Source organism: Artemia sp. Qi Xiang Cuo, chromosome 18 (assembly GCF_049724085.1).
Source record: "Artemia sp. Qi Xiang Cuo chromosome 18, ASM4972408v1, whole genome shotgun sequence".
In the NCBI taxonomy this organism is placed as follows: domain Eukaryota; kingdom Metazoa; phylum Arthropoda; class Branchiopoda; order Anostraca; family Artemiidae; genus Artemia; species Artemia sp. Qi Xiang Cuo.
The window spans coordinates 40,890,176-40,914,506 of NC_142811.1; the positions used below are offsets into that span (position 1 = coordinate 40,890,176).

Consider the following 24,331-nt stretch of genomic DNA (forward strand, 5'->3'; position numbering starts at 1 on the left):
GGTGATAGATATACCATTCTTGCACCATATTGGTTTTGACGAGTATTTGGGTTTTCGAATCGATAATTATTTTGTCTATTGGGGGGAGGATTGTACAAATTTGGTTGGTACGCGTTGTGAGGTACTGATTGGCGCAATATTCCCTGGCTATAGCCTAGTGCACTATTGGCGCTAAAATTTGTTCTTCCGAACAAATGGTTGCCATAATTTTGCGTATTACCGACAGCAATCCTTGGTGTGCGATTAGGGACATAACGGCACTCTCTCGCGATATGCCCAGGTCGATTACAGTTATAGAATCTTACAATTATGGAACTATTTCATAAGTCATTGGTTTAAAGGGCTGAAAACGTACAGTTTTCTGCCTATTGGGTTCTTGCTTTCTATTTCTTTGTGGCACTGGGGAGTTATCCCTTGAAAAGAAATTGAAAGACGCCTGATCGCCCTTGAAGGTCAGGCTTGCGTTTGATTCGCCTAGGCTATTTATTTTTTGTACTGTGATTTGCCACAATCGTGTCAATTTCGATCATTCGACCCACTTCCTGATCTGCAAGATCCAACGTTTGGATGTTTTTGGATATTACCATTCTATATAAATTTTGGGGATAGCCCTTGCAAAAAGGCTTCTAGTGTGATTTTTTCATACAGTTCTCCTGAACCTTTTCCGAATTTTGCTTCTACTGAAATCCGTACATTATGAAGATATTCTCTCATATTCTATGTATGGTCAAAGCTTACCATTCCGTGTTTTAATTTATTTGTTGAACCAGTTTCAATGAATCTATCTTCGAATGCCGTTTACAATTTTTCTAATGTATTTATCGGCAAGCTGTCATCATCACCTATAGTATTTTCAATTTACTTTAGGAAGATTAAGGCCTGCCCTCTTAATCTAAGTAGAGCATACCGACTAACGTTTCTAGCTCTGTTTTTGTTAATTCTACAAACTGGGCCAATTGTATATTAAATTCGTCGATATCTGTTTGTCCATCATATTGCGGAATAGATTTTGTTATCTCTACATTCTTTGCGACCAGCTTTTGCGCCATGAATAGTTCGCGTAATTCTTCTGACATTTTTGCGTTTGAGTAACTCAAAATAAATTAATTTTTTCACTTAACCTATTTGGGGGAGGCTATTATCTCCTATGAGATATTTTAAAGGGGTTTCCTATTATAGCTTAGCGATTATAGGCCTAATCACTTTTTCTTATAAATCTGTATCTATCCAATTATTTAAATTCAAATTACGAAGTTTGTAGCCTAACTAGTTCACATGTTTTCCTCCAATTTACGACCGCGCCAGCTCTGCCGGGTGAATTTTTCTTGATTGTGCCACTTCTGCTGAGGGAATTTTTCTGTTCTGCCAGGTGAATTTTTCTTGAGCTAAGAGAATAAGCAAGCTATAAAAATAATGAGAAAATCAAAAGGTTCCGCCGGGGAATTTTACGATCGCATCATCCGAGCCGTTATAGCTTATCTCGTGCCATTGAGGGCTGCTCCGACTGCAATGGGGGGGGGAATAGATAAATGGGTGACCGCGCCACTCTCAATCTTAGAGAGAAAATAAAATATGTAACTATATAAATGTAACCTCTTTTCCTCGAGTTGTCTCGAAATCAGATTCCTTAGGGAACGCTACCGATGGATACCTACGAACTAGTTACCTGCTGTGCGATTAGATACCTACGAACTAGTTACCTGCTGTGCGATTAGATACAGATTTATAAATAAAAGATAAACGAATGAAAAAGCAATATTTTTATTGTGAATTAAATTTTAGGGGCACAACAGTGCTTCACTTCAACTGACGACAAATAGAGGCAGAGATAATAATGAACAAATCTCTACTATGACTGCATAATGATAATTCTGACAAATGAAATGCCCAATAATAGTTCTGACAAACGAATACCCAATAATAGTTCTGACAAACGAATGCCCAATAATAGTTCTGACAAACGAATGCCAAATAATAGTTCTGACAAACGAATGCCCAATAATAGTTCTGACAAACGAATGTCCAATAATAGTTCCGACAAACGAATGCCCAATAATAGTTCTGACAAACGAATGCCCAATAATAGTTCTGACAAACGAATGCCTCAAAAAACACTTTTCTTCACTATATCAAACAATTTTTGCTTTTGCGCCTCATGTGCTATTTAACGATTGGCTCAATTCAGTTGACGGGCCTGCTAAATTATCATTATGTTTACAAATTAATTTCATAGTTCTGTCTGTCTATCTAATAATCTGTTTCAAATATTTTTGATGATTAGAAATTCGTATTGCGCTTATAACTTAACTTGCTCTGACCTATTTAGAAAGTGATTTTTTTTTGCCGAGTATCTTCGCGAAATCCAAAACCATCTCCAGGTTAGTGTTAATTTGGCTGAGACTAGCGTACAGTTTTACTTTTTCTGATTAAGAACTTTTCTTTTTGAAGCCGGATTTCAATTTATTTAGGGGAAGTTTCATTTATGTCGAAATTATCCTTAGAAGGTAATATTTTTATTTATTTTTTTGTATTTTAAATATATCACATATTACTCACGGTACATTATGTCTTGTCTTAGCCTACATACCTAAATACAGGGGGTGGAGTAATTCATCCCATGTAACCGGTTCAAAGAAAGCTAGCCTCCTATCAAAAGAAATTATGAAAATAGTGGCATTATAATGCTTTTTTTTAATCTTGAATATTTTCTGTAGTATCCTCCACTCATCCAGGAACATTATTGTACTTGTCTTCCTTCTCCTTGGAAGAAAAACTTTGTTAACACGATTTAAAATGGGTACCAAATTTCTTGTTTACTTCTATTTTGTAGTACCAGATTCAAATTTCAGCATGGAAAAGATTTAAGGGTACATTGAACAGTCTCATATTTCTACACAAGCTCAAAAATAAGGATTTGTAGTTTTTCGTTAAGAAAGTAAATTACACGGAATAGCTAATTAGTTTGAGTTCGTTTTAATGTAATGTATATTAAAATTATTCTGGGTAACCTTGGAGCTAGAGGCATTGAGACATATTTGCCCCTTTCATTGCACCACCTCTATTCTAAATGAATCTAGCAGATAAAAGGTTTACCAGTGCAGGGAGCCTAAATGATCTGTGCACATCTACTTGGCCTCCAGACTTTGATTAGGCAGGTGATTTGAGTATCCTAGATAAAACGTTGGCAAAATGAATGAATTTTTCGTTGTGCAAGAATTGGCATGGAAATAAATGTGAACAAGGCATCACTTAAATTAGGATAAGACAAACAATATTTTCCTGAAAGATTGAAAGGCAATGGTTGAAGAAAAATCTGTTCAGACACAAAGGCGCGGACTTGTATCCTGAAACCCCAGTCCCTCCAACCATTCATTCACCCCTCGTCTCTAAATTGTGTTTTCCCCCAATTAATGCTATTCTAAGTTTATTTTAATGTTATTTATCGAGTTGCTTTTTATCAAATGATAATGCTCCCATTAAAAGCTTTGGTAATTGATGTGTATAGTTCTGGCCACTCTAAATAGTGGTTCTTTATCTGTTTGTTAAAATGCATGGTCGTGTCATCAAATACAAGACTGTGTCTATATATGGTTGGATCCAGGTTGCAGCAGTAGCTAGCAGCCTAGTAAGAGACGTCATATACAAGACTGTTTCTATATATGGTTGGATAAAGCTTGGCAGGGAAACATCCTGCCTGGCCAGAATTTTTGCCTCTGAGTAATTGACAAAGGGCGTATAATTATGTTTTGTCTGTATATTTATCAAGTTCTGCACTCACATTGGGAATGAGCTAAATAATAATTAAGAAAGCTTAGATATTCCATGGTTTGGAAAATTGTGCCTGCAATTTTAACTGTGATTGGTCAATCATGAAAAAATGCAGTTGAAAGGTATCCTTAGCCTGACTTCCTAGAACGACACGGGGTTTACCTTACCCTAATCAACAAATTTGAAGTTTTTTTTTGCATCTGGGATAATATTGATGTTTTTCGCAGAACGTTATTCAGTTTTTTCCTATCGGGTATAGTTTTTGCATTAAATGGACTGTAAGTATGCTTCCACTGAATACTGGGTAATTTTATTCTTTTTGTCCTTTCAGCATTGATGAACTGGTCCATATCATATTTTTGGTCCTTACGCTTTCGGTATGAAATTTTTACATTGACTTCAAATGCTCAATCAGAATTCTCCTTGAAGTAATAGTAAATAAATATTTTAAAGTGTATATTTGGAAATCTCATACTTTAATTTTGTATTAATTAGCGCAATTTTATCTGTTAAAAACCATTTTTACCAAGACACAAGCTTATTATACTGAGTTTGGCAAAGCGTCCGGAATCTTTCCAGTGCTCATAGTAGCCATGCAGTTTTCAAGTCTGGCCAGCCATAGAATATCGGCAATTTAAAACGTAAAGCCATTTGTGGATCTTAGGCTTAGAGGCTTCTATGGACTGCCTTATAGACACTATTTTTAGAACTGTCTCGATTGCGTATTACATTCAAAGCGTTTGGCATTACTAGAAATTTGGATTGTATAATTGAAGTTTGCCACTGACAAAGAGACCACAAATGAGCCCATACAAACCAAAATTACATAGAAAATTTTACAAATATCTATGTCAGATCAAAAAATTTACTCCAATGGATGGGCACAGGAAAAGATTCTGGAAATGCCAATTAAAACATAAGATAAATACAAAATTTACATGCTAGAGACTTCATTTTTAAAGGCTGATTCCCATTCTGTATGAGAATCAACATCAGAATTAAAGTAAGATATAACAGATGGAAGTGTCGATTAGTTTTATTGGTCTGACTTAATAGTCATATGTAAATGCAAACGTTTGAACAAGGTGCGACTCGGGTGTATGTAAAAGATATTTGAGTAGGAATTCTGGAAACAAATAAAATTTTTTCAGTAAGAAAATGTACCTTAAATATGTGAGTGCTTTTTGACCCTGAGAAATGACCCGAGAGATTAAAAACTGCCGTATTGGCCCACTATCATCATGAAACTTCCCCCTTACATACGATCAGGCTTTCTTGTACTTCTGTTTACAAATTTAAGCTTTGTTAAAAAGTCAACTGAGTTTCTTAAAAAGTGGTACGATTGTGATTTCTCCGTAAGACCTCGTCGATGAGCTTTTGGATCTAGAAAAGAACTTCCATTGACACTGTCAAACAGTTTGTCAAAAAAGGTGCAAATCTGTGCAATGCCTTTTGCCTTTGAATGAATCGCATGTTTCTTGGCAGAAAATCTAAGCGCAGAGCTCACGGAATGGCTGAAAACCTGGGCTGCTAGTTTTACTTTCATTTTGTCGAAATTGGAAGGAAACACACGACGCGTGCTTAGGCGCGGATCAGCCCTGGTTCTATATCGGGAATAGATTTTAAAAAGATTGATAATGTCGACCCAAGACGCTTGGCCATCTTCAAACAAAATGTCATTTTTCAGTAGATTGTTTCTGACACTTTTCAATAAGTGGGGTGGATCATAAATATAATACACTTTTTCTCCACTGAAGTCAAAGAATGGTTTTTTCTCGCTGACACCAAGATTCTTTACAAGTCCTCTGAAGTTCCCTCCCTGATCAGAGATCAAAGCCTTGACTTGTAATCCAATATTTTTACGCTTCTGCACGCATTCTTTAACCATAGTCAGCAGCTGGTTACCTTTCGGCCCTTTCTCAGTAAGAAAGTAACCAACCGGCTGCTTCCATTTATCTGTAATACCTTGGAGCATGAAAACGGTTGCAAATTTTACCAGCTTTCCATCACTATCAAGTCCGGTAACTTCATTCTTAAACCGATCGTAAGTTAATCCAGGTTTCAGTGATATGTCATCCACAGCTAATGTGCAAAATCTATCAGCTTGTTTCTCTAGTTTAGCTCCTTGCAATTGGAATACGTCGTCATCAAAGCCATCTCGCGCTTCGAGCGTTCTTAAGTATCTACGAATAGTCGGAAGCGACGGCAACTGAAAAATACCAGCTTTCTTGATAGTCACATAAGAAGAGGGTGAGGTGAAGTAGAGCGACAAAGCAATTTTTTTCTCATCTTTTGTGTATGGTAGACGTTTTTTTCCTCTCTGAATTTCAGACTGGATCATCCTTAGTGTAAGACCACTAAGATGGCTGTTTACTACATCAAGAATCCTTTATTTTTTACTAGTTTCAGAAAGCTATTTCAGTTTTGCTTTCATTATACAATTTCTAGCACGGCATCTCGATATCATTTTTTCTTGGTTTTTGATGATCTGTCTAAACCTCTTTTTACGAGGAGTATACCTGACTTGACTTTGTATCATTTTCTTTTTCGAGCTTGGAAACTGCTCCGTGCCCTCCAATTCTACCCTCTCCCCCATCCCTAATTTTCCACCTGTTGAGTTCTGAGGCAGATCGTCAGACAACCTTTTGACTTTTTTTAGGTAAGGGGGAGTTTTGTTCGTCACGGGGTCTTTTCTTTTTTGACATTGTCAAGACGGATTTTTCACAGATATCTTCGTTTTCATATTGTGGAGACTCTACGTTTTCTAGGAGTTGCATCACACTGGTTGTATAAGGCAAGAGCGTTTCTCTTGCCATTACGAAAAAGTCTTCTTCTTCCCGGTCTAGCAAGGCCATCACTGATTTCGGGAGGTCTATCCAGTCCTGAAGAATGGCGTGCCCGGTTCGGTCCTTCGGGGAAACTTCTGGATTCAAACTACGAGTTGCGACGAAGGAACAGCTAGAAAGCATCGGCAAATATCTATTTTGCTTTGAAGAATCAGTTATCTCTGAAGAATGGGACACATTTTCTTCTTCGTTAATGGTTTCTAAGGCAGGGACAAAAGTGAAATTAACTTCATTCAGCTTATGACTTTTCGGAATTACAACCATAGCATCACATAAGGTTGCTTTGACACCTTCTTTTATTGTCTTAGACTCCTTCCTCACGACACAGTCACTTGCAGAAAACAGCCTCTGGCCTTCGATAGTTTCTGGATTAGTGGGTAAGAGCAGAGATGGTATAGCATTGAATTGAATTTAACTTTCCGACGTCTGCTGTGAAGACCCTATTCCTCACAAACAAGATCTGGTGGGCCAAAATGGCGATTGCATACATTGGCATACTTCCTTATATAAGTAATAAAATCGGGTTTTCTCAAAATATCGTCCCGGCCACACACTGTTAGCCATTCTGTTGCCCTGGAAAATCAAACGTAAAATTTAGTGGCTGAAATCTTTGAAATGTATAGCTAACAATGTATTGTTTCTTATAGTTCCCCGTTAGAAAAAAGTTTTCGAAATATTTTGGAAATTGTACCGTAAAAGGTCTAAGATTATACAGACTCAGCAGTAAGAAATGCATTTTATTTATTTTCGGGTAAACAAACTGGAAGAATATTCTATAATAGGAGCTTTTCTAGCGTAAAGCCCAGTAAAATTTTGGATCTTGCACTAAAATGTATGATGTCCTTCAATTTTTTGAAAATTGCCTAAATTTTTACGAAAAACACTTCGTAACAGAGGTTTATTATTTTCTTGGAAAGAGCTATTGTGGCAACTTTTACTACAGCAACCAATAATTAGAACCCAAGTCCTAAAATTGGTCTCAATCAGTAACCTCTATCGCTATCTAAATTCACAAAGTGCAAATATTTTCAAACAGAAGTGTTTATTTTTTAAAGTTCAGTAAAGGTCTGCCAATTTCATACGAAAATATTTATTGAAAACGAAACTAGTCTTATCTCGGCTCTCCGCCAAAACAGGTAATTAGCCTTTTCAAGTTTCACAGGAACTACAATCTGAGAAAATAAATATCACGACGTGAAAAAAAATGATAAACCATCCAGTGGCGGATCCAGGGGGGGGCGGGGTGCCCCCCCCTAATGTAGTCAAAAGTAGTTTAATTTACCTGATTAATGCAAGTTTGCATTAATTAAACTTGCTCCTAGCTTAAGTTTATCGGATCAAACTATTTTGCCCCCCCCCCTCTAAAAAATCCTGGATAAGCCCCTGAAACCATCACACCTATTCCACCAGTTATTAGAAGAAAAAAATTTCCTTATTTTCACAAATTTCATCAACCCCCGCCCCCTTTTTTATAAAATCCTACATAGGCCAATCAGTTGGGTCAATTGTATATAAATAATAGATTAAGTCATAATTTGTATATAAATTAAGTCATACCTGTGAGATGGGACAGTTACAAACCACTTGACCGGCTCACCAAGTTTTTTTCTGCTTTCGCTATTACGAGTAATGCAATTTCTAACCATTTCTCATTGATTGACGCATACACACTAACCCGCTAATGCATAAATAAGTGGGAGGAGCTTTTTGTTCGCACCAAGAATGAAGAGCCGGAAATCATCTGCAGTAAACTTACTGCCCAATTATATAAATTGTGATTTGTAATAAGCGGGTTCAATATGACCCGTAGAACCTTCTAAATTGTGTGCAGAGTTCTATCCTCAGTGATCTGAAAATAAATGTTTAATGTCCAATTGTGCCTGAAATATAGACGGCAGGACAAGTTCCATGGCTATATGGGAATTGTCCTTTCATTGCTATCCAAGTCTCTGTTATATTGACAGAACATATTTGCTGATTATTTCGAATATTGTCAAATATCATTTAAGGAGGGGTCTATCAAATCCCAGTATCTGTGGAGAGGCTCTGGATCCTAATTCTCCCAATCGAATACCTAAAACGTCAGTGTATTCTTACACAGTCTTATCCGGCAGCAAGCCTACCCCTTAGAACAGAAATGAATATATTTGTGCCTTTTTTGTAAATAGTTGTTTATTATAATTTATTTGTAGGTTCTTTTTGAAGAATGGTTCCATTATTTCTGGGCTTTGTACACTGCCTGCAGGAGCGTATCTAATACAGTTTATGAGAAAAGCAATGAAAGTTGGTAAATATGGAAAGATTACTACAACTGTAGCAGGCCTTGCCATGCCTCTTTGTTGTACCGCGCTATTTCATCACCTGGTACAATCCTTTTCTGTTATTGATTTTTAATCTTATAGTTGAGGTCAGGGATAAAACTTCTAACTAAATCATTTTAATACAAAAATATTAAATTAAACAAACATTAAATGCAAATAGAAATATAGCCCAGTAGAGACCATTAATTTGATTGAGCGACTATCGTCATACCCAAAATGAAAAGAAATATCTGTGGTTTTTAAGATTTTATTGTTGAGCAAAAACAGATTTTTGAGTCAGCCATTTTTAGTCTTGAGTTTGTTTACGAAAAAACAAGTGCAAAGTTAAAAGTGTTTCGAATGTTCTTGCTTGATTTTGGTGTTTATGTACGGCAACCATAGCTCCGATATAATGTTATAATTTCAACTCCCCCCACCCTGCCTAACCAATGGCTCCCAACTTATATGGGCATCAATCTTTGCAAAAGGGTATGAATTAATATGTAAATTTTCTGTAATACTTCTGTTTTCGATTAGTTTTTATCTTAATGTATAAAAATAAAAAAATTCCAGGTCATAAATTTTTTTCAATTATGAGCATCTGAACCTACGAATTTATACCAAATAACTCTTTTTGACCGATTTATAACACTTGATCAGAATTCAATTTCACATCTATCTCTGTTAAGTCCAGCTTTTGCGTAAGGCTTGTCCAACATTTATTTGGTGATTTTCTGCTGAAATATTAGAGGTTTGTTTTTATTTATTTATTTTATTATTATTTTTTTTTCACTGCTGAAAAATATGTCGTGTGTCACAGGTTCAAAAATTCGAGATATTGAATATTTATGGAACAAAACATTATATACATTTTTTTAAATTTATAACAGTGAAAAGAAAATACGGCGAAGTAAAATTTTGAATTGCTGAGGTTTCCAGGAATTAATATCCTTGTATCAAATATTCAGGTTATTTTCATTAGTCCTTTCCAGTCATCTTGATTATTATAGTGATCAACGGTTTATTTTTCATCTTTGTCTTTATTTAGTTTTGTCGTTTTTAGTTTCTAAGGCGATAATATTCAAGTCTACGGCGCTAACCAATCGGCTAGGACGGCTCAAGAAAAAGAAGAGATAATATTGGGTATCTTAACTTTAAGACACTTTGGCGGAGATTTTCGCCAAAATACCTTTCTTATTTTGTTTATTAGCTTAAAATTTCCCTCTATTTTTGTTGCCATTTTTATGACTTGATTTGTTGTCCTCAGGCTTTACTTGCTCGAATTCCTTTGCCCTATCATAATCCCTCTTTTGTGAACTCAAATCCTTTCTGTCTTAAATTTAAATTAAAAGAAGTCTGGTGACAACCCAGCAAAGGACAAGTCGAAATATTGCTTAATTAAATTATAATTCACTATTCATAATGAATATTTATGTTAATTAATGAATGAATAATTAATGCATGAATGAATTAATTGAATTATAGGTGTAGTTGAAACACGTTCTCCTAATTATGTCGAAAAAGCTTGTTAGTATTAAAAGTATTTAGATCCTTAAAATTCGGCAACCAGGTCATAAGACTCACACTGATGAATTTAAAGTACATTTAATTACTTTTTGATTAAATCTGATGTCTAAGAAACGAAATATTTCGACTCAAGTTCTGTATTGACTGTCATATGTTTTGTTTGGTTGAGATTTTTGAGCCTATGGTCAATAAAGATCTGGCACAAGTCTTAATATTCCGTAATTCTAAATAATATTCCGACAATCTTTAGTGACTGCTCGCAAGAATAGCAGCAAATTTGAACTTGCCGATTTGATTTAGAAGACTTGTGTGTTGCTCATATATTCACGAGATTTTCCGCATCAGAGGTAACGCTATAGCGTTGCCTACAGTAAAGGCCATACGACTCCAATGTTTTATTATTATTATAATTTTTCTCAGAGGCACTTCATATGGAAGGGGTCATTGTATAAACTTCAAAAGGGTCACATTTGAGTGGAAATAGAGAGTTCTAGTGCCCCTTTTAAGGTTCAAGAGTGATTGAAGGGTCATTAGTCTCCACGCCCATCATTCCCCCAAACACATCCAATCAAAATTTTGAGATAGCCATTTTCTTCAGCGTAGTTGATTTCCAGATAGAAAATATGTTTTTAAGGAGGACACTCCCCTACAACCCTTAGGGCAAGGGTTTTAAGTTATGCCCTGGGGGCATATAAGGTTTGTATAGAAGGCGTTGTCTTAGAAACTTCAAAAAAGGCTCATTCGATTGGAAGTTCAAAGGGATAGTGCCCTTTTTGATAGTCAAAAGTAATTGGAGGGCAACTAGCCCCCCCCCACGCCCATCATTGCCCCAGACACAACCAATCAAAATTTTGAGATAGCCATTTTGTTCTGCGTAGTTGATTTCCAGATAGAAAATATGGTTTTGAGGAGGATACTTCTCCACAACGCTCAAAGCAAAGGTTTTAAGTTATGTCCTGGGGGCATATAAGGTTTTTATAAAAGACGTTGTCGTAGAAACTTCAAAAAAGGCTCATTCGATTGAAAATTCAAAGGCCTAGTGCCCTTTTTAATAGTCGAAAGTGATTGGAGGGCAACTAACCCCCCTCTTACGCCCACCTTTTCCCCAAACACATCCAATAAAATTTTGAGGTAGCCATTTTATTAAACGTAGTTTTAAGTTCTGGAAATTAGGTCTTTGAGGTTGACAAATCCCCCACAGCCCTCAGGGCAAGGGTTGTAAGTTATGCCCTGGGGGCATATAAGGTTTTGTATAGACAACGTTGTCGTTGTCGTAGTTCTGTCTTCAGAAAGGGCTCATTCCATTGGAAATTTAAATGGCTAATTCCCTTTTTAATAGTCGAAAGTGATTCTAAGGCAACTGACACCCCTTCCACGCCCACCATTTCCCCAAATACATCCAATCAAAATTTTGATATAGCCATTTTGTTCAACGTAGTTGAAAGTTCTGGAAATTATATGTTTGAGCAGGACACTCCCCCCACAGTCTTCAGGGGCAAGGGTTGTAAGTTGTGCCCTGGGGGCATATATGGTTCTTATGAAATGGATGCTCGTATAAACTTCAGAGGGGGCTCATTTGATTGGAAATTGAAAGTTCTAGTTCCACTTTTAAGTTTAAAAATATATCCGAGGGAAACTAGCCCCCCCCCCCCCCCACACCCCTTTTTCTCCAAGACGATCCGTTAAAAATTTTATAATAGCCATTTCATTAAAAATAGTTCAAAGGTCAGATAAGAAAAATTCCTGTGTCGACGGAACCTACCAGGGCCCGGAGGCAGGCGTTATTACCCCCCTCCACTGAGCCAAAATCCTTGATACAGCACTGGTAGTAGTAAGAGTTTCAATTTCTAATTAAGACCGGTCATTTTTTTTATTATTAAGCTTAATTACCCACTGTACATATTGAATTAAGACCCGTTATTACATTTCTTCTTTTTACGTGTGCTGACTGTAATGCCCAATATGTGAATTCGGATTTTACGTTTATACTATTTGACCGAAAAATTAAAAATGAAAAAATCCTTAAAATGATAAAAAAAAGAATAAGATGATTTTGAAAAAAAATAAATGTTATGTTTTATTACAGAATTTACATCCAGAATTAATTGACGTAGATGTAGAGTCGATCTTTACAGCCACCTCCGTCCCTTCCTTTGAACAAATTCTGTATATGCCTGAATATCAATGAGATTTAGAATGTTTTGTTATTAACACACACCTAGTAGGCATCTGCCCTCCTCCCTAACAAAAGAATCAAAGGAACAAAAAAAAATCGTATATAGCCTATACCGTGTGTCTTTACCTTTCTTGATTTCGCAGAGTTCAAATATAAGTAAAACCAGTAAATCGGATCCAAATTGGATATAAGATAATATTTTATCATTGAAACGCTCTTTATTTCGTATTTTAAACGAAATTCTTGAATAAATACAAAAAATTACTGTATTGTTTTTACATTCAAATCGTAGTCAAATACGCCGAAAATTAGTCCAAAGAATTCAATAAGAATCAAAAATCAGAATTTAAGAAAATTAAGCGAAAATAGTGAAAAATTTTAGTTTATTTAGCTGTAGCACAGGTCTTTAAACTGCCTCTCCCCTAGAAGTTTCCCCAACCTTCATTTTTTAAAGTAACCAACAGCCCTGTTAAGGGATAAAACTTGACTTTATCTTTTCAATTTATCGCGACTTGTGACCACAAAGGAAGGAAAAAGCTATAAGATTAAGTAAACGGAATGTAAAATGGGGAACCTTGATATTTATCTAGTAACAAAGCGTAAGAAATTACTGGAAGTGAGGGAGATATGCAACCCCCCCCCCACCCCTTCTTTTGAACTAATTCTGTTTATACCTGAAGGCCCAATGAGAGTTAGAATGCTTTGGTACTAACACACACCTACTAGGCATCTGCTCTCCTCCCTAACAAGGAAAGAAACAGAGTGTAAGGCAGTGGCGGATCTAGGGGAGGGGCGAGGGCCCCCCCCCCGAACGTAGTCTAAAGTAATGCAATTTACTTAATTAACGCAAGATTGCGTTAATTAAACTTGCTCCTAATGCAATTTTATCGGATAAACTTATTTTGCCCCCCCCCCCCAAAAAAAAAACCGCCCCTTGTGTAAGGGCACTATAAATTTTAATTTGTAATTCAATGAACCCTGTTCCAAATTTTTTGCTACCACCTCTTCCACAGAAATAAGTAAGTATTAATTCATTGAACCCTTATGGCTCTTTACTTAGGAAAAAGTTGAATAGAAATTTCAGCTTCCATTTTTAGGAATATCCGAAATTATCTGAGGGGAATATGTTTGGGGGAGCATATTCCACGGCTGGAAAATTTCTGCTGGGTGGAATTTAAACCCATTCGATAATATTCTAAATTTTACATCTGAAAGTAAGGGGAATGAAGAATCAATGGAAATGTCAGAGATGGCACTTCAGGTTCCTTTAGACGATTTTGTTCGTGTCTTTTGAAAAAAAAACATTATCAAAAGACATATTATTTTCATTTGTCTTACTTTCTCTGTGGCTGCTCAATTATGCATGTAAGGGGCGGGGAGACTTTCCCCCCACCACTGTCTACGCTAAGGTTTCAGTTTTTATCTCAACGCTTAAAAATGAACACAATGCGATAAAAGTAGAACTCAAAATAACATATATAGAACAATATATGCACATAACACGGAACAATTAATCAAAATTGCATGTTAGGAGTTGAGGCTCACCCAAATCATGGGCCAGAGGGCTCACCATTGAACAATCTATGAAATCAATCTTGCAATAACTGAAAATATAAAGTATTTTTTAGTATTTTAACGTCTTCCACAACTCAAACGGTCCAACATTATACAGCCCAATGAGTCTGTCTAATCTCCTAAATCGGGAACGGGGGAGATAATTGAAGTTCCGCCCCGTATCGGATGAGTCTCCAACATCACCCACCCCGTCTCCTACTGTCTACGCTAAGGTTTTCTTCTTTATGCCAACTATGCTGCCCCACCCCAAAGACTTTAATAAGGTAAAGTTTTATATGGGAAGAACACCTAGTAAATCTAATATAATTATTCAGTTACGCGGTTAAAATACATACTCTGCGATAGATGCAAAATTGCTTTGGCAAACAAAATCCTATTAAGGTCAATTCCAAACAGTCGTTATCTCTCTGTGTCAGCAAGTGAAACGGTCTAAAAACCCTTATTGAAGCTATTTTTCAATCCATTCATTGTTGTCAATCGCTGTCCACAAGTTATGCAAGCTGTCTATTGTTCATATATAAGGTTTTTATCAAAGAGGAAATCGTATAGACTTTGAAAAAAGCCTCATTCGATTTAAATCGAAAGTTCTAGATCCATTTTTTAAAGTCAAGAATAATCGGAGAGTAAGCAACCCCCCTCCCATGCCATAAAAACTTGAAACTTTTTGCAATCAAAAATGAACAAAAATTAATTAAAAAAAACTTTCCGAAGAATAAGTTTTTCAAAGAAAAGTAAAGGCCATTTTAACTTAAGCTCAGCAGATACAAATACCTGTTAAAATTCAAACTCAAAACGACCAGAAATTACTATTAAAGAATAAATGAAACCCAAAACGAACAGAAATTAAATTTACAATCATAGCAAAAAACTTACAACAAGTAATAATATCAATGAATAAATAGATCTTAAAGCGAGTAATGCTTAGACTGAATATGAAAATCAAGCTTAAAACGAAAAAAAGTATTTTGCTATTAAAGTATAAATGAAACTTAAAACGAACAGAAATTAAATAAACAATCAATGCGAACAAATATACAATAGATATTAATGTAAATGAATAAATAAATCGTAAGACGAGTGAAACTTAAACTGAATATGCAAATCAAGGTAAATAAGGTAAAGTTTGAATCGAATAAAAATAATTATCAAGTTTGAATCGAATAAAAATAATTACAAACAAGAGTTTGGGTATCGCCTCACTGCAGAAGCCTAAAACCTACTGCATCATTGGCGCTTTACTGAAAATGAATTATATTACAAATGTTTTCTTTTGTATTTAATATTGAAAATAAATATTAAAATTACAGTAAAATTTTGAACTGATGAGCTTTCAGCAATTAATATCATTATACATCAAATATTCAGTTTAATTTGTTAGTTCTTTCCAAGATTGGTCAAGACAAATATAGTTTCACTACAAACAAAATTTGGATACTGCCCCCTTCTTCAAATTTAAAAACATAAAGCCTTCTGCGTCATTGGCGCTTCACTGAAAACGAATTCCTTGTATATTACAAATTTATTCGTTTCCAATTTTTACAGTATTGAAAATAAAAATAAAATTATATTGAAAAAAAAAATCTTGAACTGATGTATCTTTTAACAATGAATATCGATGCATGTATAATATTCAATTTGTTATTGTTTATACTTTCCAAGATTGTTCAAGACTCATATAGTTTACAGTAAAGCGCGAATGACACAGTAGGTTTTAGGCGTCTGCAGTGAGACGATACCCAGACTCTTGTTTGTAAGTATTTTCATTCGATTCGAGCTTGATTTGCATATTCAGTTTAAGTTTCACTCGTTTTAAGATTTATTTTTTCATTTACATTAATATCTATTGTACATTTGTTCGCATTGATTGTTTATTTAATTTCTGTTCGTTTTAAGTTTCATTTATACTTAGATAGCAAAATATTTTTTTTCGTTTTAAGCTTGATTTTCATATTCAATCCAAGCATTACTCGCTTTAAGATCTGTTTATTCATTCGTATTATTACGTGTTGTATGTTTTTTTTGGTGTTATTGTTTATTTAATTTCTGTTCGTTTTGCTTTTTATTTATTCTTTAATAGTAATCTCTGGTTGTTTTTCTTTTGAATTTTAGACAGTATTTTTATCCGATTATCTTAAATTTAACAATGCCTTTAAATTTATTCAAAAAACCTATTTTTCGGAAAGTTTTTTTTTATTAATTAGAATTAAAATTCATTAGTGTGGACCCAGATTTAGCATGTTCTTCGGAAACACAATATCTAAGGAACATTCAGGTTACAATGGGAGACAATGCATATGCCATAGTGTAGGAATGCCTTTCCTGTCTCTAAATCGTTTGGTAATGAAATATTTCTACAGACAACTCTGTATTGATGACCATGGATTCTCTGTGATTGGAATTTTTAAACCTATGGCTGAACTCTTAGACACCTAAACATTTCTCCTTTGAAAAATCATTTGACAAGAGGTGCTTGGCACAGTCGAAGGGACCTGCCAAAATAGGTTCGTTAACACCGGACAGTTAGGGCTCTTCACTAGGAAACATGCTAATACAATAAAAGTAATGTCTTTAGGTTCTTTGTTTTATGCTCTTTCCAAATATCATGGTCTCTTTTCTGACAATGCACCCCACCCCTGCTGGTCCCAGATATAGCCCTAGGAACACACTAACAAAAAAAAGACAGTGAGATTCTTACTTTATAATATGCAGCAAGTTTATATTAATCAGCTTATCATGTTTCCTTCCATTATTATCCTCATTTTAAAATAATATTCAGTCCAACAGATCTAAAATTCTTCTGTAATCATGCATATGTCTAAAGGTTTAGAAGGGTCAAAAAAGGTCACGAAGAAAACGAAGCATCGGCAGATACAAAACAAAGGAACGTAAAGCGTGACTGAATCTTTTGCATGTAATTCAAGCCAGTAACAGTTTTTGAGTCGTAACATTTTTTGCAAGTAAATTCTCTGTTTCTCTACGTTATTTTCATAACTCAAACGGTGTTGTTTTTTATTGTATTTCTTGGTTCCAAATTTTAATTTAAAATTTAACAGCTGTAATTTAAACTTAAGTCTTCTATTATTTCCAAAAATATGTCGTCCAGTTTCCCCCATCATGTGAATATAAAATTGAAAGACGAACATAGCTCGCCATAGTTACTTACAGGTTACCGTCACTTGGCAACAAAAGTAAACTTGCTACTTTTTGGCTGCATCTGCTATCCTGGGAACCGTTTTCCGTAAGAATTAAACTATTGATTTGTGATTTAAAGATGAACATAGCCCAGCTTGGCAAAATCCACAAATTCCAGCTCCTCGATTGATATGGACAGCTCAGTGTTTTTATATATCAGCTTTCCGCAAGACGTTCAGCATAAGAATTGAAACGCAACGGTGTGGAATCAGATTTTTAATGTGGTCTAATACTAACAGTAGCGAGGGAACTTTCAGGCCACAATGGGTAAAAACACATCTGTAAAATTCTATTATGCATCAGTGCCTTTTTTGTTTTCTGGTCGTTTCTTTGTATATACAACTTGGGCGTTTTAGTAAACCACAAAATTGCAAGAACATACATAATGAGACCAGGCCAAATTCTCGTGATGAATGTATTTCTACAACTATTAGATATCCTTTGGTTTAAGAGGGATTATTTTAAATGCACTATAGAAGTCGTTTTATAGATAATACTTATCTACCAGCTTATAATAGAGGGTAACTAGGACGTCAAGAGGAAGAAAATTATTCACATAGTTAACCATAGCTTCTTGTCTCAAAATTATTGCTGTGATGATTAATTATAAAAAATTTCCGAAAAATAGTTTTTTCAAAGAAAAGTAAAGGTCATTTTAAATTTAAGATCAGCAGATACAAATACCTGTTAAAATTCAAACTCAAAAAGACTAGAAACTATTATTAAAGAATAAATGAAACCCAAAACCGCAAAACCGAAATAAAACAACACACTTTTTTATATATGAAGTTATACAAAAAAACTTCACAAAACGTATCAAAACTGTTGTTATATGCATTTTTTGTTACTTTTTTACGAGTCGGACAAATATTTGTTCGAACCCGATGCCCCCCCCCCCAGGATATGGCCTTGCGAAGAGGGAATCAGGGCTCCCTCCCCTAAATCCAAAATCTTATCATATTTATTGGCACTTCAAACCACCTAGTAGAATTAGCTTTTCATTACTGCCTCCCCTAGAAAAAATACTAAATTATCTTTCTACAACTATATCTATATTTACATATATTTCTACAACTTTATCTACCGAAAAAAACTAATGAAAATTCGATTGTACATGTGTTACGAAGCTGTTTAGACAATCTTTTAAAGGAATTAAGTTTTTTTTATTTTGGCATACTCTGAGCAAACCGTTAAATTAGAAGAAAATATGTGTTCAGGCCATACCAAACTCTGTAGTCGGGTGGGTTTCTACTACTATTACATATATTTTGGCCAAGAGGGTAGATTTAAATATAATGCGAAAATCATGCTACAGATACAAGTAAATTTTTTAATGAATTATTAATGAAGATTCATTTGTTGCTAAACTGCGGGGATAAAAGTTTTAAATGAAAATTAATTTTATATCTTGATTTTTAGAGTATCACTCGTGACGTTGTCATCCATAAAACTGAATGCTCTACGTGTGTTGGCGTTAGGTCTGGATTTATACAATGTCTTATCGGAGGAATTTACCCTGCTGTCATTATTCCTCTCAGCATAGCTACAGTAAGTACTGAACATTATTTTCTATTATACTTTTAACTTATTAAAATAATTTTTTCCAAGAGTCTAAACGCCGTCAAAATTCCACAATCCCTTTCTTCCATCCACCTCTTTCCCAAAAAGGAAATTCCTTCCAAATATTTAATCAACGTTACTTGGTACTCAAGGCATCCTCGATTTTGAGAAGAGCTGACAGGGGCTTCGTTTCACGGCATTGCAAGGGGGAGGGTCAGAAATTTTTTTTCCTTTTTTTGACACGTAAGATACAAAAAAAAAATATTTTCAAAATCCAAATGGGGGAGGGACAATTTCGTTTCTTTTTTCTTCGATTTTTTTTTCAATGAAAATTGCAAAAAGAAATCAGCACCATTTACGGCATCCTTCATCATAATTAGCAATCACATAACTTTTAGGATATTCCTTTCATTATTTCCTGTGTGGCAATAGTGGAAAGAAAATTCATTTTTATTGAAGCAAGATTATTCTTTTAGGCTTTACACAGAGAATTTGTCTACGGTCATATAACTTAACAATGAACGCTAGACAACATGTGATGATGATAAAGGAAATGAGAACTAGAGGCGTTGGGTAGACTGAACGTTGCTTTTAATGTTTAAAAATGACAGTATTTATTGAAAATAGGCATATAGTACAGCTGATAATGTCAGATCACCGAGCTGACAGTTATCCATGCTCCTCCCCTCTACTATTTTCATAGCTTCAGTCTATCCCCGGAAGTTCTACTTTCTTTATTTACTTCTTGACACCCCCCCTCCTTGCGGGTTGGCGCCCCGTGTGACATATTGAGTGGTATACATTAAAGAATTTCAAAGTAACACCTTACCTTATTTCTCTGACATTTATTTTTCTCAGATTTTCTGAATTTAAAATCTTCACTGACTTTTGACATACTACTGGATTTATAAAATTGGAGTTCTAATTAAAGTTCTATTGGTCGCCGATTATGTTTTCATTTTTGTATTGAATCTTGTTAATTCACATCGTTATATAAGGGTGTGAATTAACCAGATCTTTGAGTCCCATTGAGTCTTATTTTACGAAATTTCGGAGTGAAAAAAATGAATGAAAGAAGGGGACCAAAAGGAACCAATAAATGAGAAAAATGAGGACGGGAAAATGTTTTTCATGTTCTATGGTCCTTTTAAGGGCCAACTGGCAATTTAGTATTTCTTCGAGTATAGTTTGGGCTGGTAGCCTCTTATATAGTGCAGTTTTCCCCAAATTTGAGAGGGAGTTCTTGCAGTCAGCCCGTGTCTTTCTAGCAAGAAATCTCCGCCCAAGAGAATTAATGGAAAGCCAAACAAGATGGCGCTACTTTTTTTTTAAATTTCCTAGCTTGATAAGTGCCGAAGCGAAAGTAATTGGACTTGCACCTTTCCACTGGACGCGAGAATCGATGTCTGTGCTAAACTTTTTTGCTTGCCATTCCTTGGTTTTGACCCGTTTTCACTAGAAATATTTTTTTAAAGGTCTAGCGTTCGCGAATCTAAGCCTTAAAGCCAATATCTTCGCGAACCTTAAAGCCAATATTTTTTGAAAGCACGCTAAAATGCAGATTAGTCCGAATAATTGAACTTGGCTACTCTTTTTTAAGTCCAAGTAGTCTCTATGATGCCAGTTAATGTTGTGTTTACTGACATGTGTTTACTGATATTGCTCAGGATGCAATATTTTAAAATAAGCTTTTCAATTCAGTCCAATTTAAAATATTTTTAATATAAGAAGTTGGCCAGTGTTTGCAGTAGGAAACTTCATCACCAAACTGGGGCTAAAATCGATTGGAATGCCATAGATTTATCAAAATTAATTATTTTAAAGATTATCCGCTTTTATAAACATACATTTCTGTTTAAACTAAAACTAAGTTTTATTTTATCACATAACGGCAACAAAGAAGTGCAGTATTTATAAACTTACAGTAAAAAAATTACTTTAGGGAGTAGCGAGAATATTAAGTTAAATTAGTAAAATAAATCTTCTGTATGGAACCTTTTTTTTCATTTGAGCAAGGTATAATTTTTAGTTTTCGAAGTGAATTGTGCACGAATTTATTTTTAGGATTAAGCGCTGCTTTTAAAGGGTGAAGGGGAGGGGGGACTTCAAAAAGTGCAAAAACTACTCAAACTATATAAAGTGGGACACAATCATTTAATTTTAGGGGAAAAGGGCTGGGACACTACGACCCCTCCCACATACATACATGGCTGTGTGTATTACCGTGCCAATATTGATGAGGCATAACAGGTGGAAATTTAAAAAAACTATGGTCTAGAATGCACTTGTTCCGTATTTTGATCACTACTCCAAACAATGTCTTCTTATATTCTTGTCCCAAAGCTTGGACCAATGAGTATTACCTTATTTTACTGCAGTTTAAGGGGTTAGGATTGGTTCCCAATCTTATCAGATGAATGTTTGTCTCTGAGTCAGGCGATATAAATACTTGCTGTTTTTTGTTAGGCGTATCGGTGTTCGCCAGCTTGCTTCTGGCCACTTTTGAGCACTACCTTTTTTCTATAAATAGCTATTGCATTCTGCGTGGCTGATTTGCTAGAGTTAACTTTGCTATGGACCGATAATACCATCTTAAAGACATCAAGATTTGGCAGCATACTAGATTTTGCCACATTCACCTTCATCGAAAAAAAAAAAAAAATCCGAGGCAAGCTATAAAAATGCTAATGAAGAATAACAAGACAGAAATGAAAAAAAAAACAAAAAAAACAGATCATAAAAGGCTCACTGAAGGCGTTTTAGGTCTTATTTCAGTAAAATGCTATTGGAAGTCATCTTTGGTAAATATTTTTAGCTTTTGTCAAATCAAAAAATAACAGTTATTAGGCTTTTGGGCGAAAATTGTCTTTCCGTGGGCAGTTCTTTTTAAAAACTGGCTAGATTCACTGTTATAACATAATGTTAAAGCAGCAAAACAAGTTTTGTTTTAGAGTGCATTCGGTTAAAGGTGATACAAGTATAAATAATTCTTTACAGATAATATGGTATATTATAATAAGCCTCTGCAATGATTTAAATATATATATATATATATATATATATATATATATATATATATATATATATATATATATATATATATATATATATATATATATATATATATATATATATATATATATATATATATATATATAGATATATATAGATATATATATAGATATATATATATATATATATATATATATATATATATATATATATATATATATATATATATATATATATATATATATATATATATAATATATATATATATATATATATATATATATATATATATATATATATATATATATATATATATATATATATATATATATATATATATATATATATATATATATATATATATATATATATATATATATATATATATATATATATATATATATATATATATATATATATATATATATATATATGTATATATGTATATATGTATATATATCCTTATTCGTTGCTATATTTCGAGAAGTACCTAAGCCGAGCACTTATTGATGGCGCCACGGTCAGCCAAATCAGTTCCTCTGATCAAAATCCAATATATTTTATGCTGTGACCTCTATTAACCGTACAAAAAATGTCCTAGTAGGAATTTCTAAGGAGACATTGAACAAAAACTTGGGTTTCGTGTTTATATAGAGGTCCGAAATGTGTAACGGCCTTGTTGTAATTTTGGTATAACGGTCTTTACTAAAAATTATTTGAAAAAAACTACGTTTTCTAAAGAGTTAAAGAGGCTGAGTTACAAGGTTGAACCTTAAAACGTACAGGGATTAGGAGGCACAGTTGGGGGGCTGTCGCCCCCCAAACCTCCCGCTTTCGCAGCCTTTAAATAAAAAAAAAGTTTTTTAAACTGAAAGTAAGGAGCGACATTAAATCTTAAAACGATCAGAAATTATTCCGTATATGAAAGGGGCTGTGCCCTCCTCAACGCCTCGCTCTTTACGGTAAAGTTTGACTTTCTCACAACTCTTTTTTTTTAAACAATAAAATTTTATTTAAAGGCTGCGAACTCGAGGGGTTTGGGGGGCGGCAGCCCCCCAACTGTGCCTCCTAATCCCTGTACGTTTTAAGGTTCGACCTTGTAACTCAGTCTCGTTAACTCTTTAGAAAACGTAGTTTTTTTTAAATAATTTATGAACGTTTTTGTACAGTTTATTACTCAAGGGTCGACCTTGTAACTCAGCCTCTTTAACTCTTTAGAAAACGTAATTTTTTTCAAATAATTTAAAAAAGAAACTGAGTTTCTTTTTTAAGTTTAAATTCATTATATAAAAAATTTGCTCTGATGGTGAATCGAACCCGGGTTTTCCGCCTGACATTCTGAAGTATCAACCGCTGGACTATAGAGACACAATAGTAATTGTTTTTTAGTAAATGGAAGCTATTTTCGACGCAAGCAAATTCCCCAAAAACTCTAAATTTGATTTTTGCAAAACAGAGAAGGAGGAATTAAATTGAGCTGAAATGTCGAAGATAAGCTCCCAAGTCCGAAAACATCTTTTCATCCAAATTTCAGCCCGAACAGACCCCGGGAAAGGAGGGCGCTGGTGAAAAAAATTAACATGGGATAATATAGGTAAACGAGGTTTTTCGTAAATGTAAATTCGGGGGATAATTTTTTCGGTCTGAAAATATCAAAAGGCCGAATTCTGCTTCGAATGAGTCCTCATTCACCCGGATCTGTGGCCAACTGTGGCTTGTAAGCGTGACTAAGAAAAAAAAAATATGAATTTTAAGTGGCTATATTTGTTTTTTTGAAAACCGGGAAGAAGTGGTCTGATTGAGCTGAAATTTCGAGGATAAGCTCCTGGGCCATAGGAAAGCTTAACCTCTATATTTCAGTCCAATCAGACAACGTTAAAGGGGGGCTGTGGTGTGAGGGTCTAAACTTCCGGCCCAGTTTACCCCATGAAGATAAAGTCGGAGGAGGATGAAATTTTGCAAGTTTCTTAGTTTGAGCTTGGGCTACAAAATGCGATTACCGCCGTCTCTCTGCGACCTCTAGGACCTGAAATCGCTTAACATTGTGGTGGGTCGCCTCTTTATAGAGGCACAAGTGTGCCTCCTTGACCTTAAACAAAAGTGGGCTTACAAACTTTTAAAATAATCCTTTAAAACTGTCTTTTGAAAGCTCCCTTTGTTTTAGATAAATAACCTATGTGGCCTTGCTTTAAGCAATGATGACTTAATTAATTTTTATCAAGATTAAAATATTGAAGATGGGCTCTAACAAGCTATGTGGTTCTGTCTGATGAGGATTTTCGACTTATTGACTCAAAATTTAAAAATCTGCTCCTGTATATAATTAAGTGCCGATATTTGCCTTCAAAACATTATTTTGAACGCATAGTAAATTA

At 34.6% G+C, this 24,331-nt stretch overlaps 1 protein-coding gene across 1 annotated transcript in view; it reads left to right on the forward strand.

Annotated features, from left to right (window-relative positions):
- Window positions 1-24,331, forward strand: part of LOC148941498 (transmembrane protein 126) — a 43,763-nt gene that overhangs the window by 19,035 nt on the left and 397 nt on the right. Inside the window, exons 3-4 of the mRNA XM_089104279.1 lie at window positions 8,807-8,978; window positions 18,804-18,932. Coding sequence (XP_088960405.1) covers window positions 8,807-8,978; window positions 18,804-18,932 — 301 coding nt within the window. The remainder of the gene's footprint in view (window positions 1-8,806; window positions 8,979-18,803; window positions 18,933-24,331) is intronic.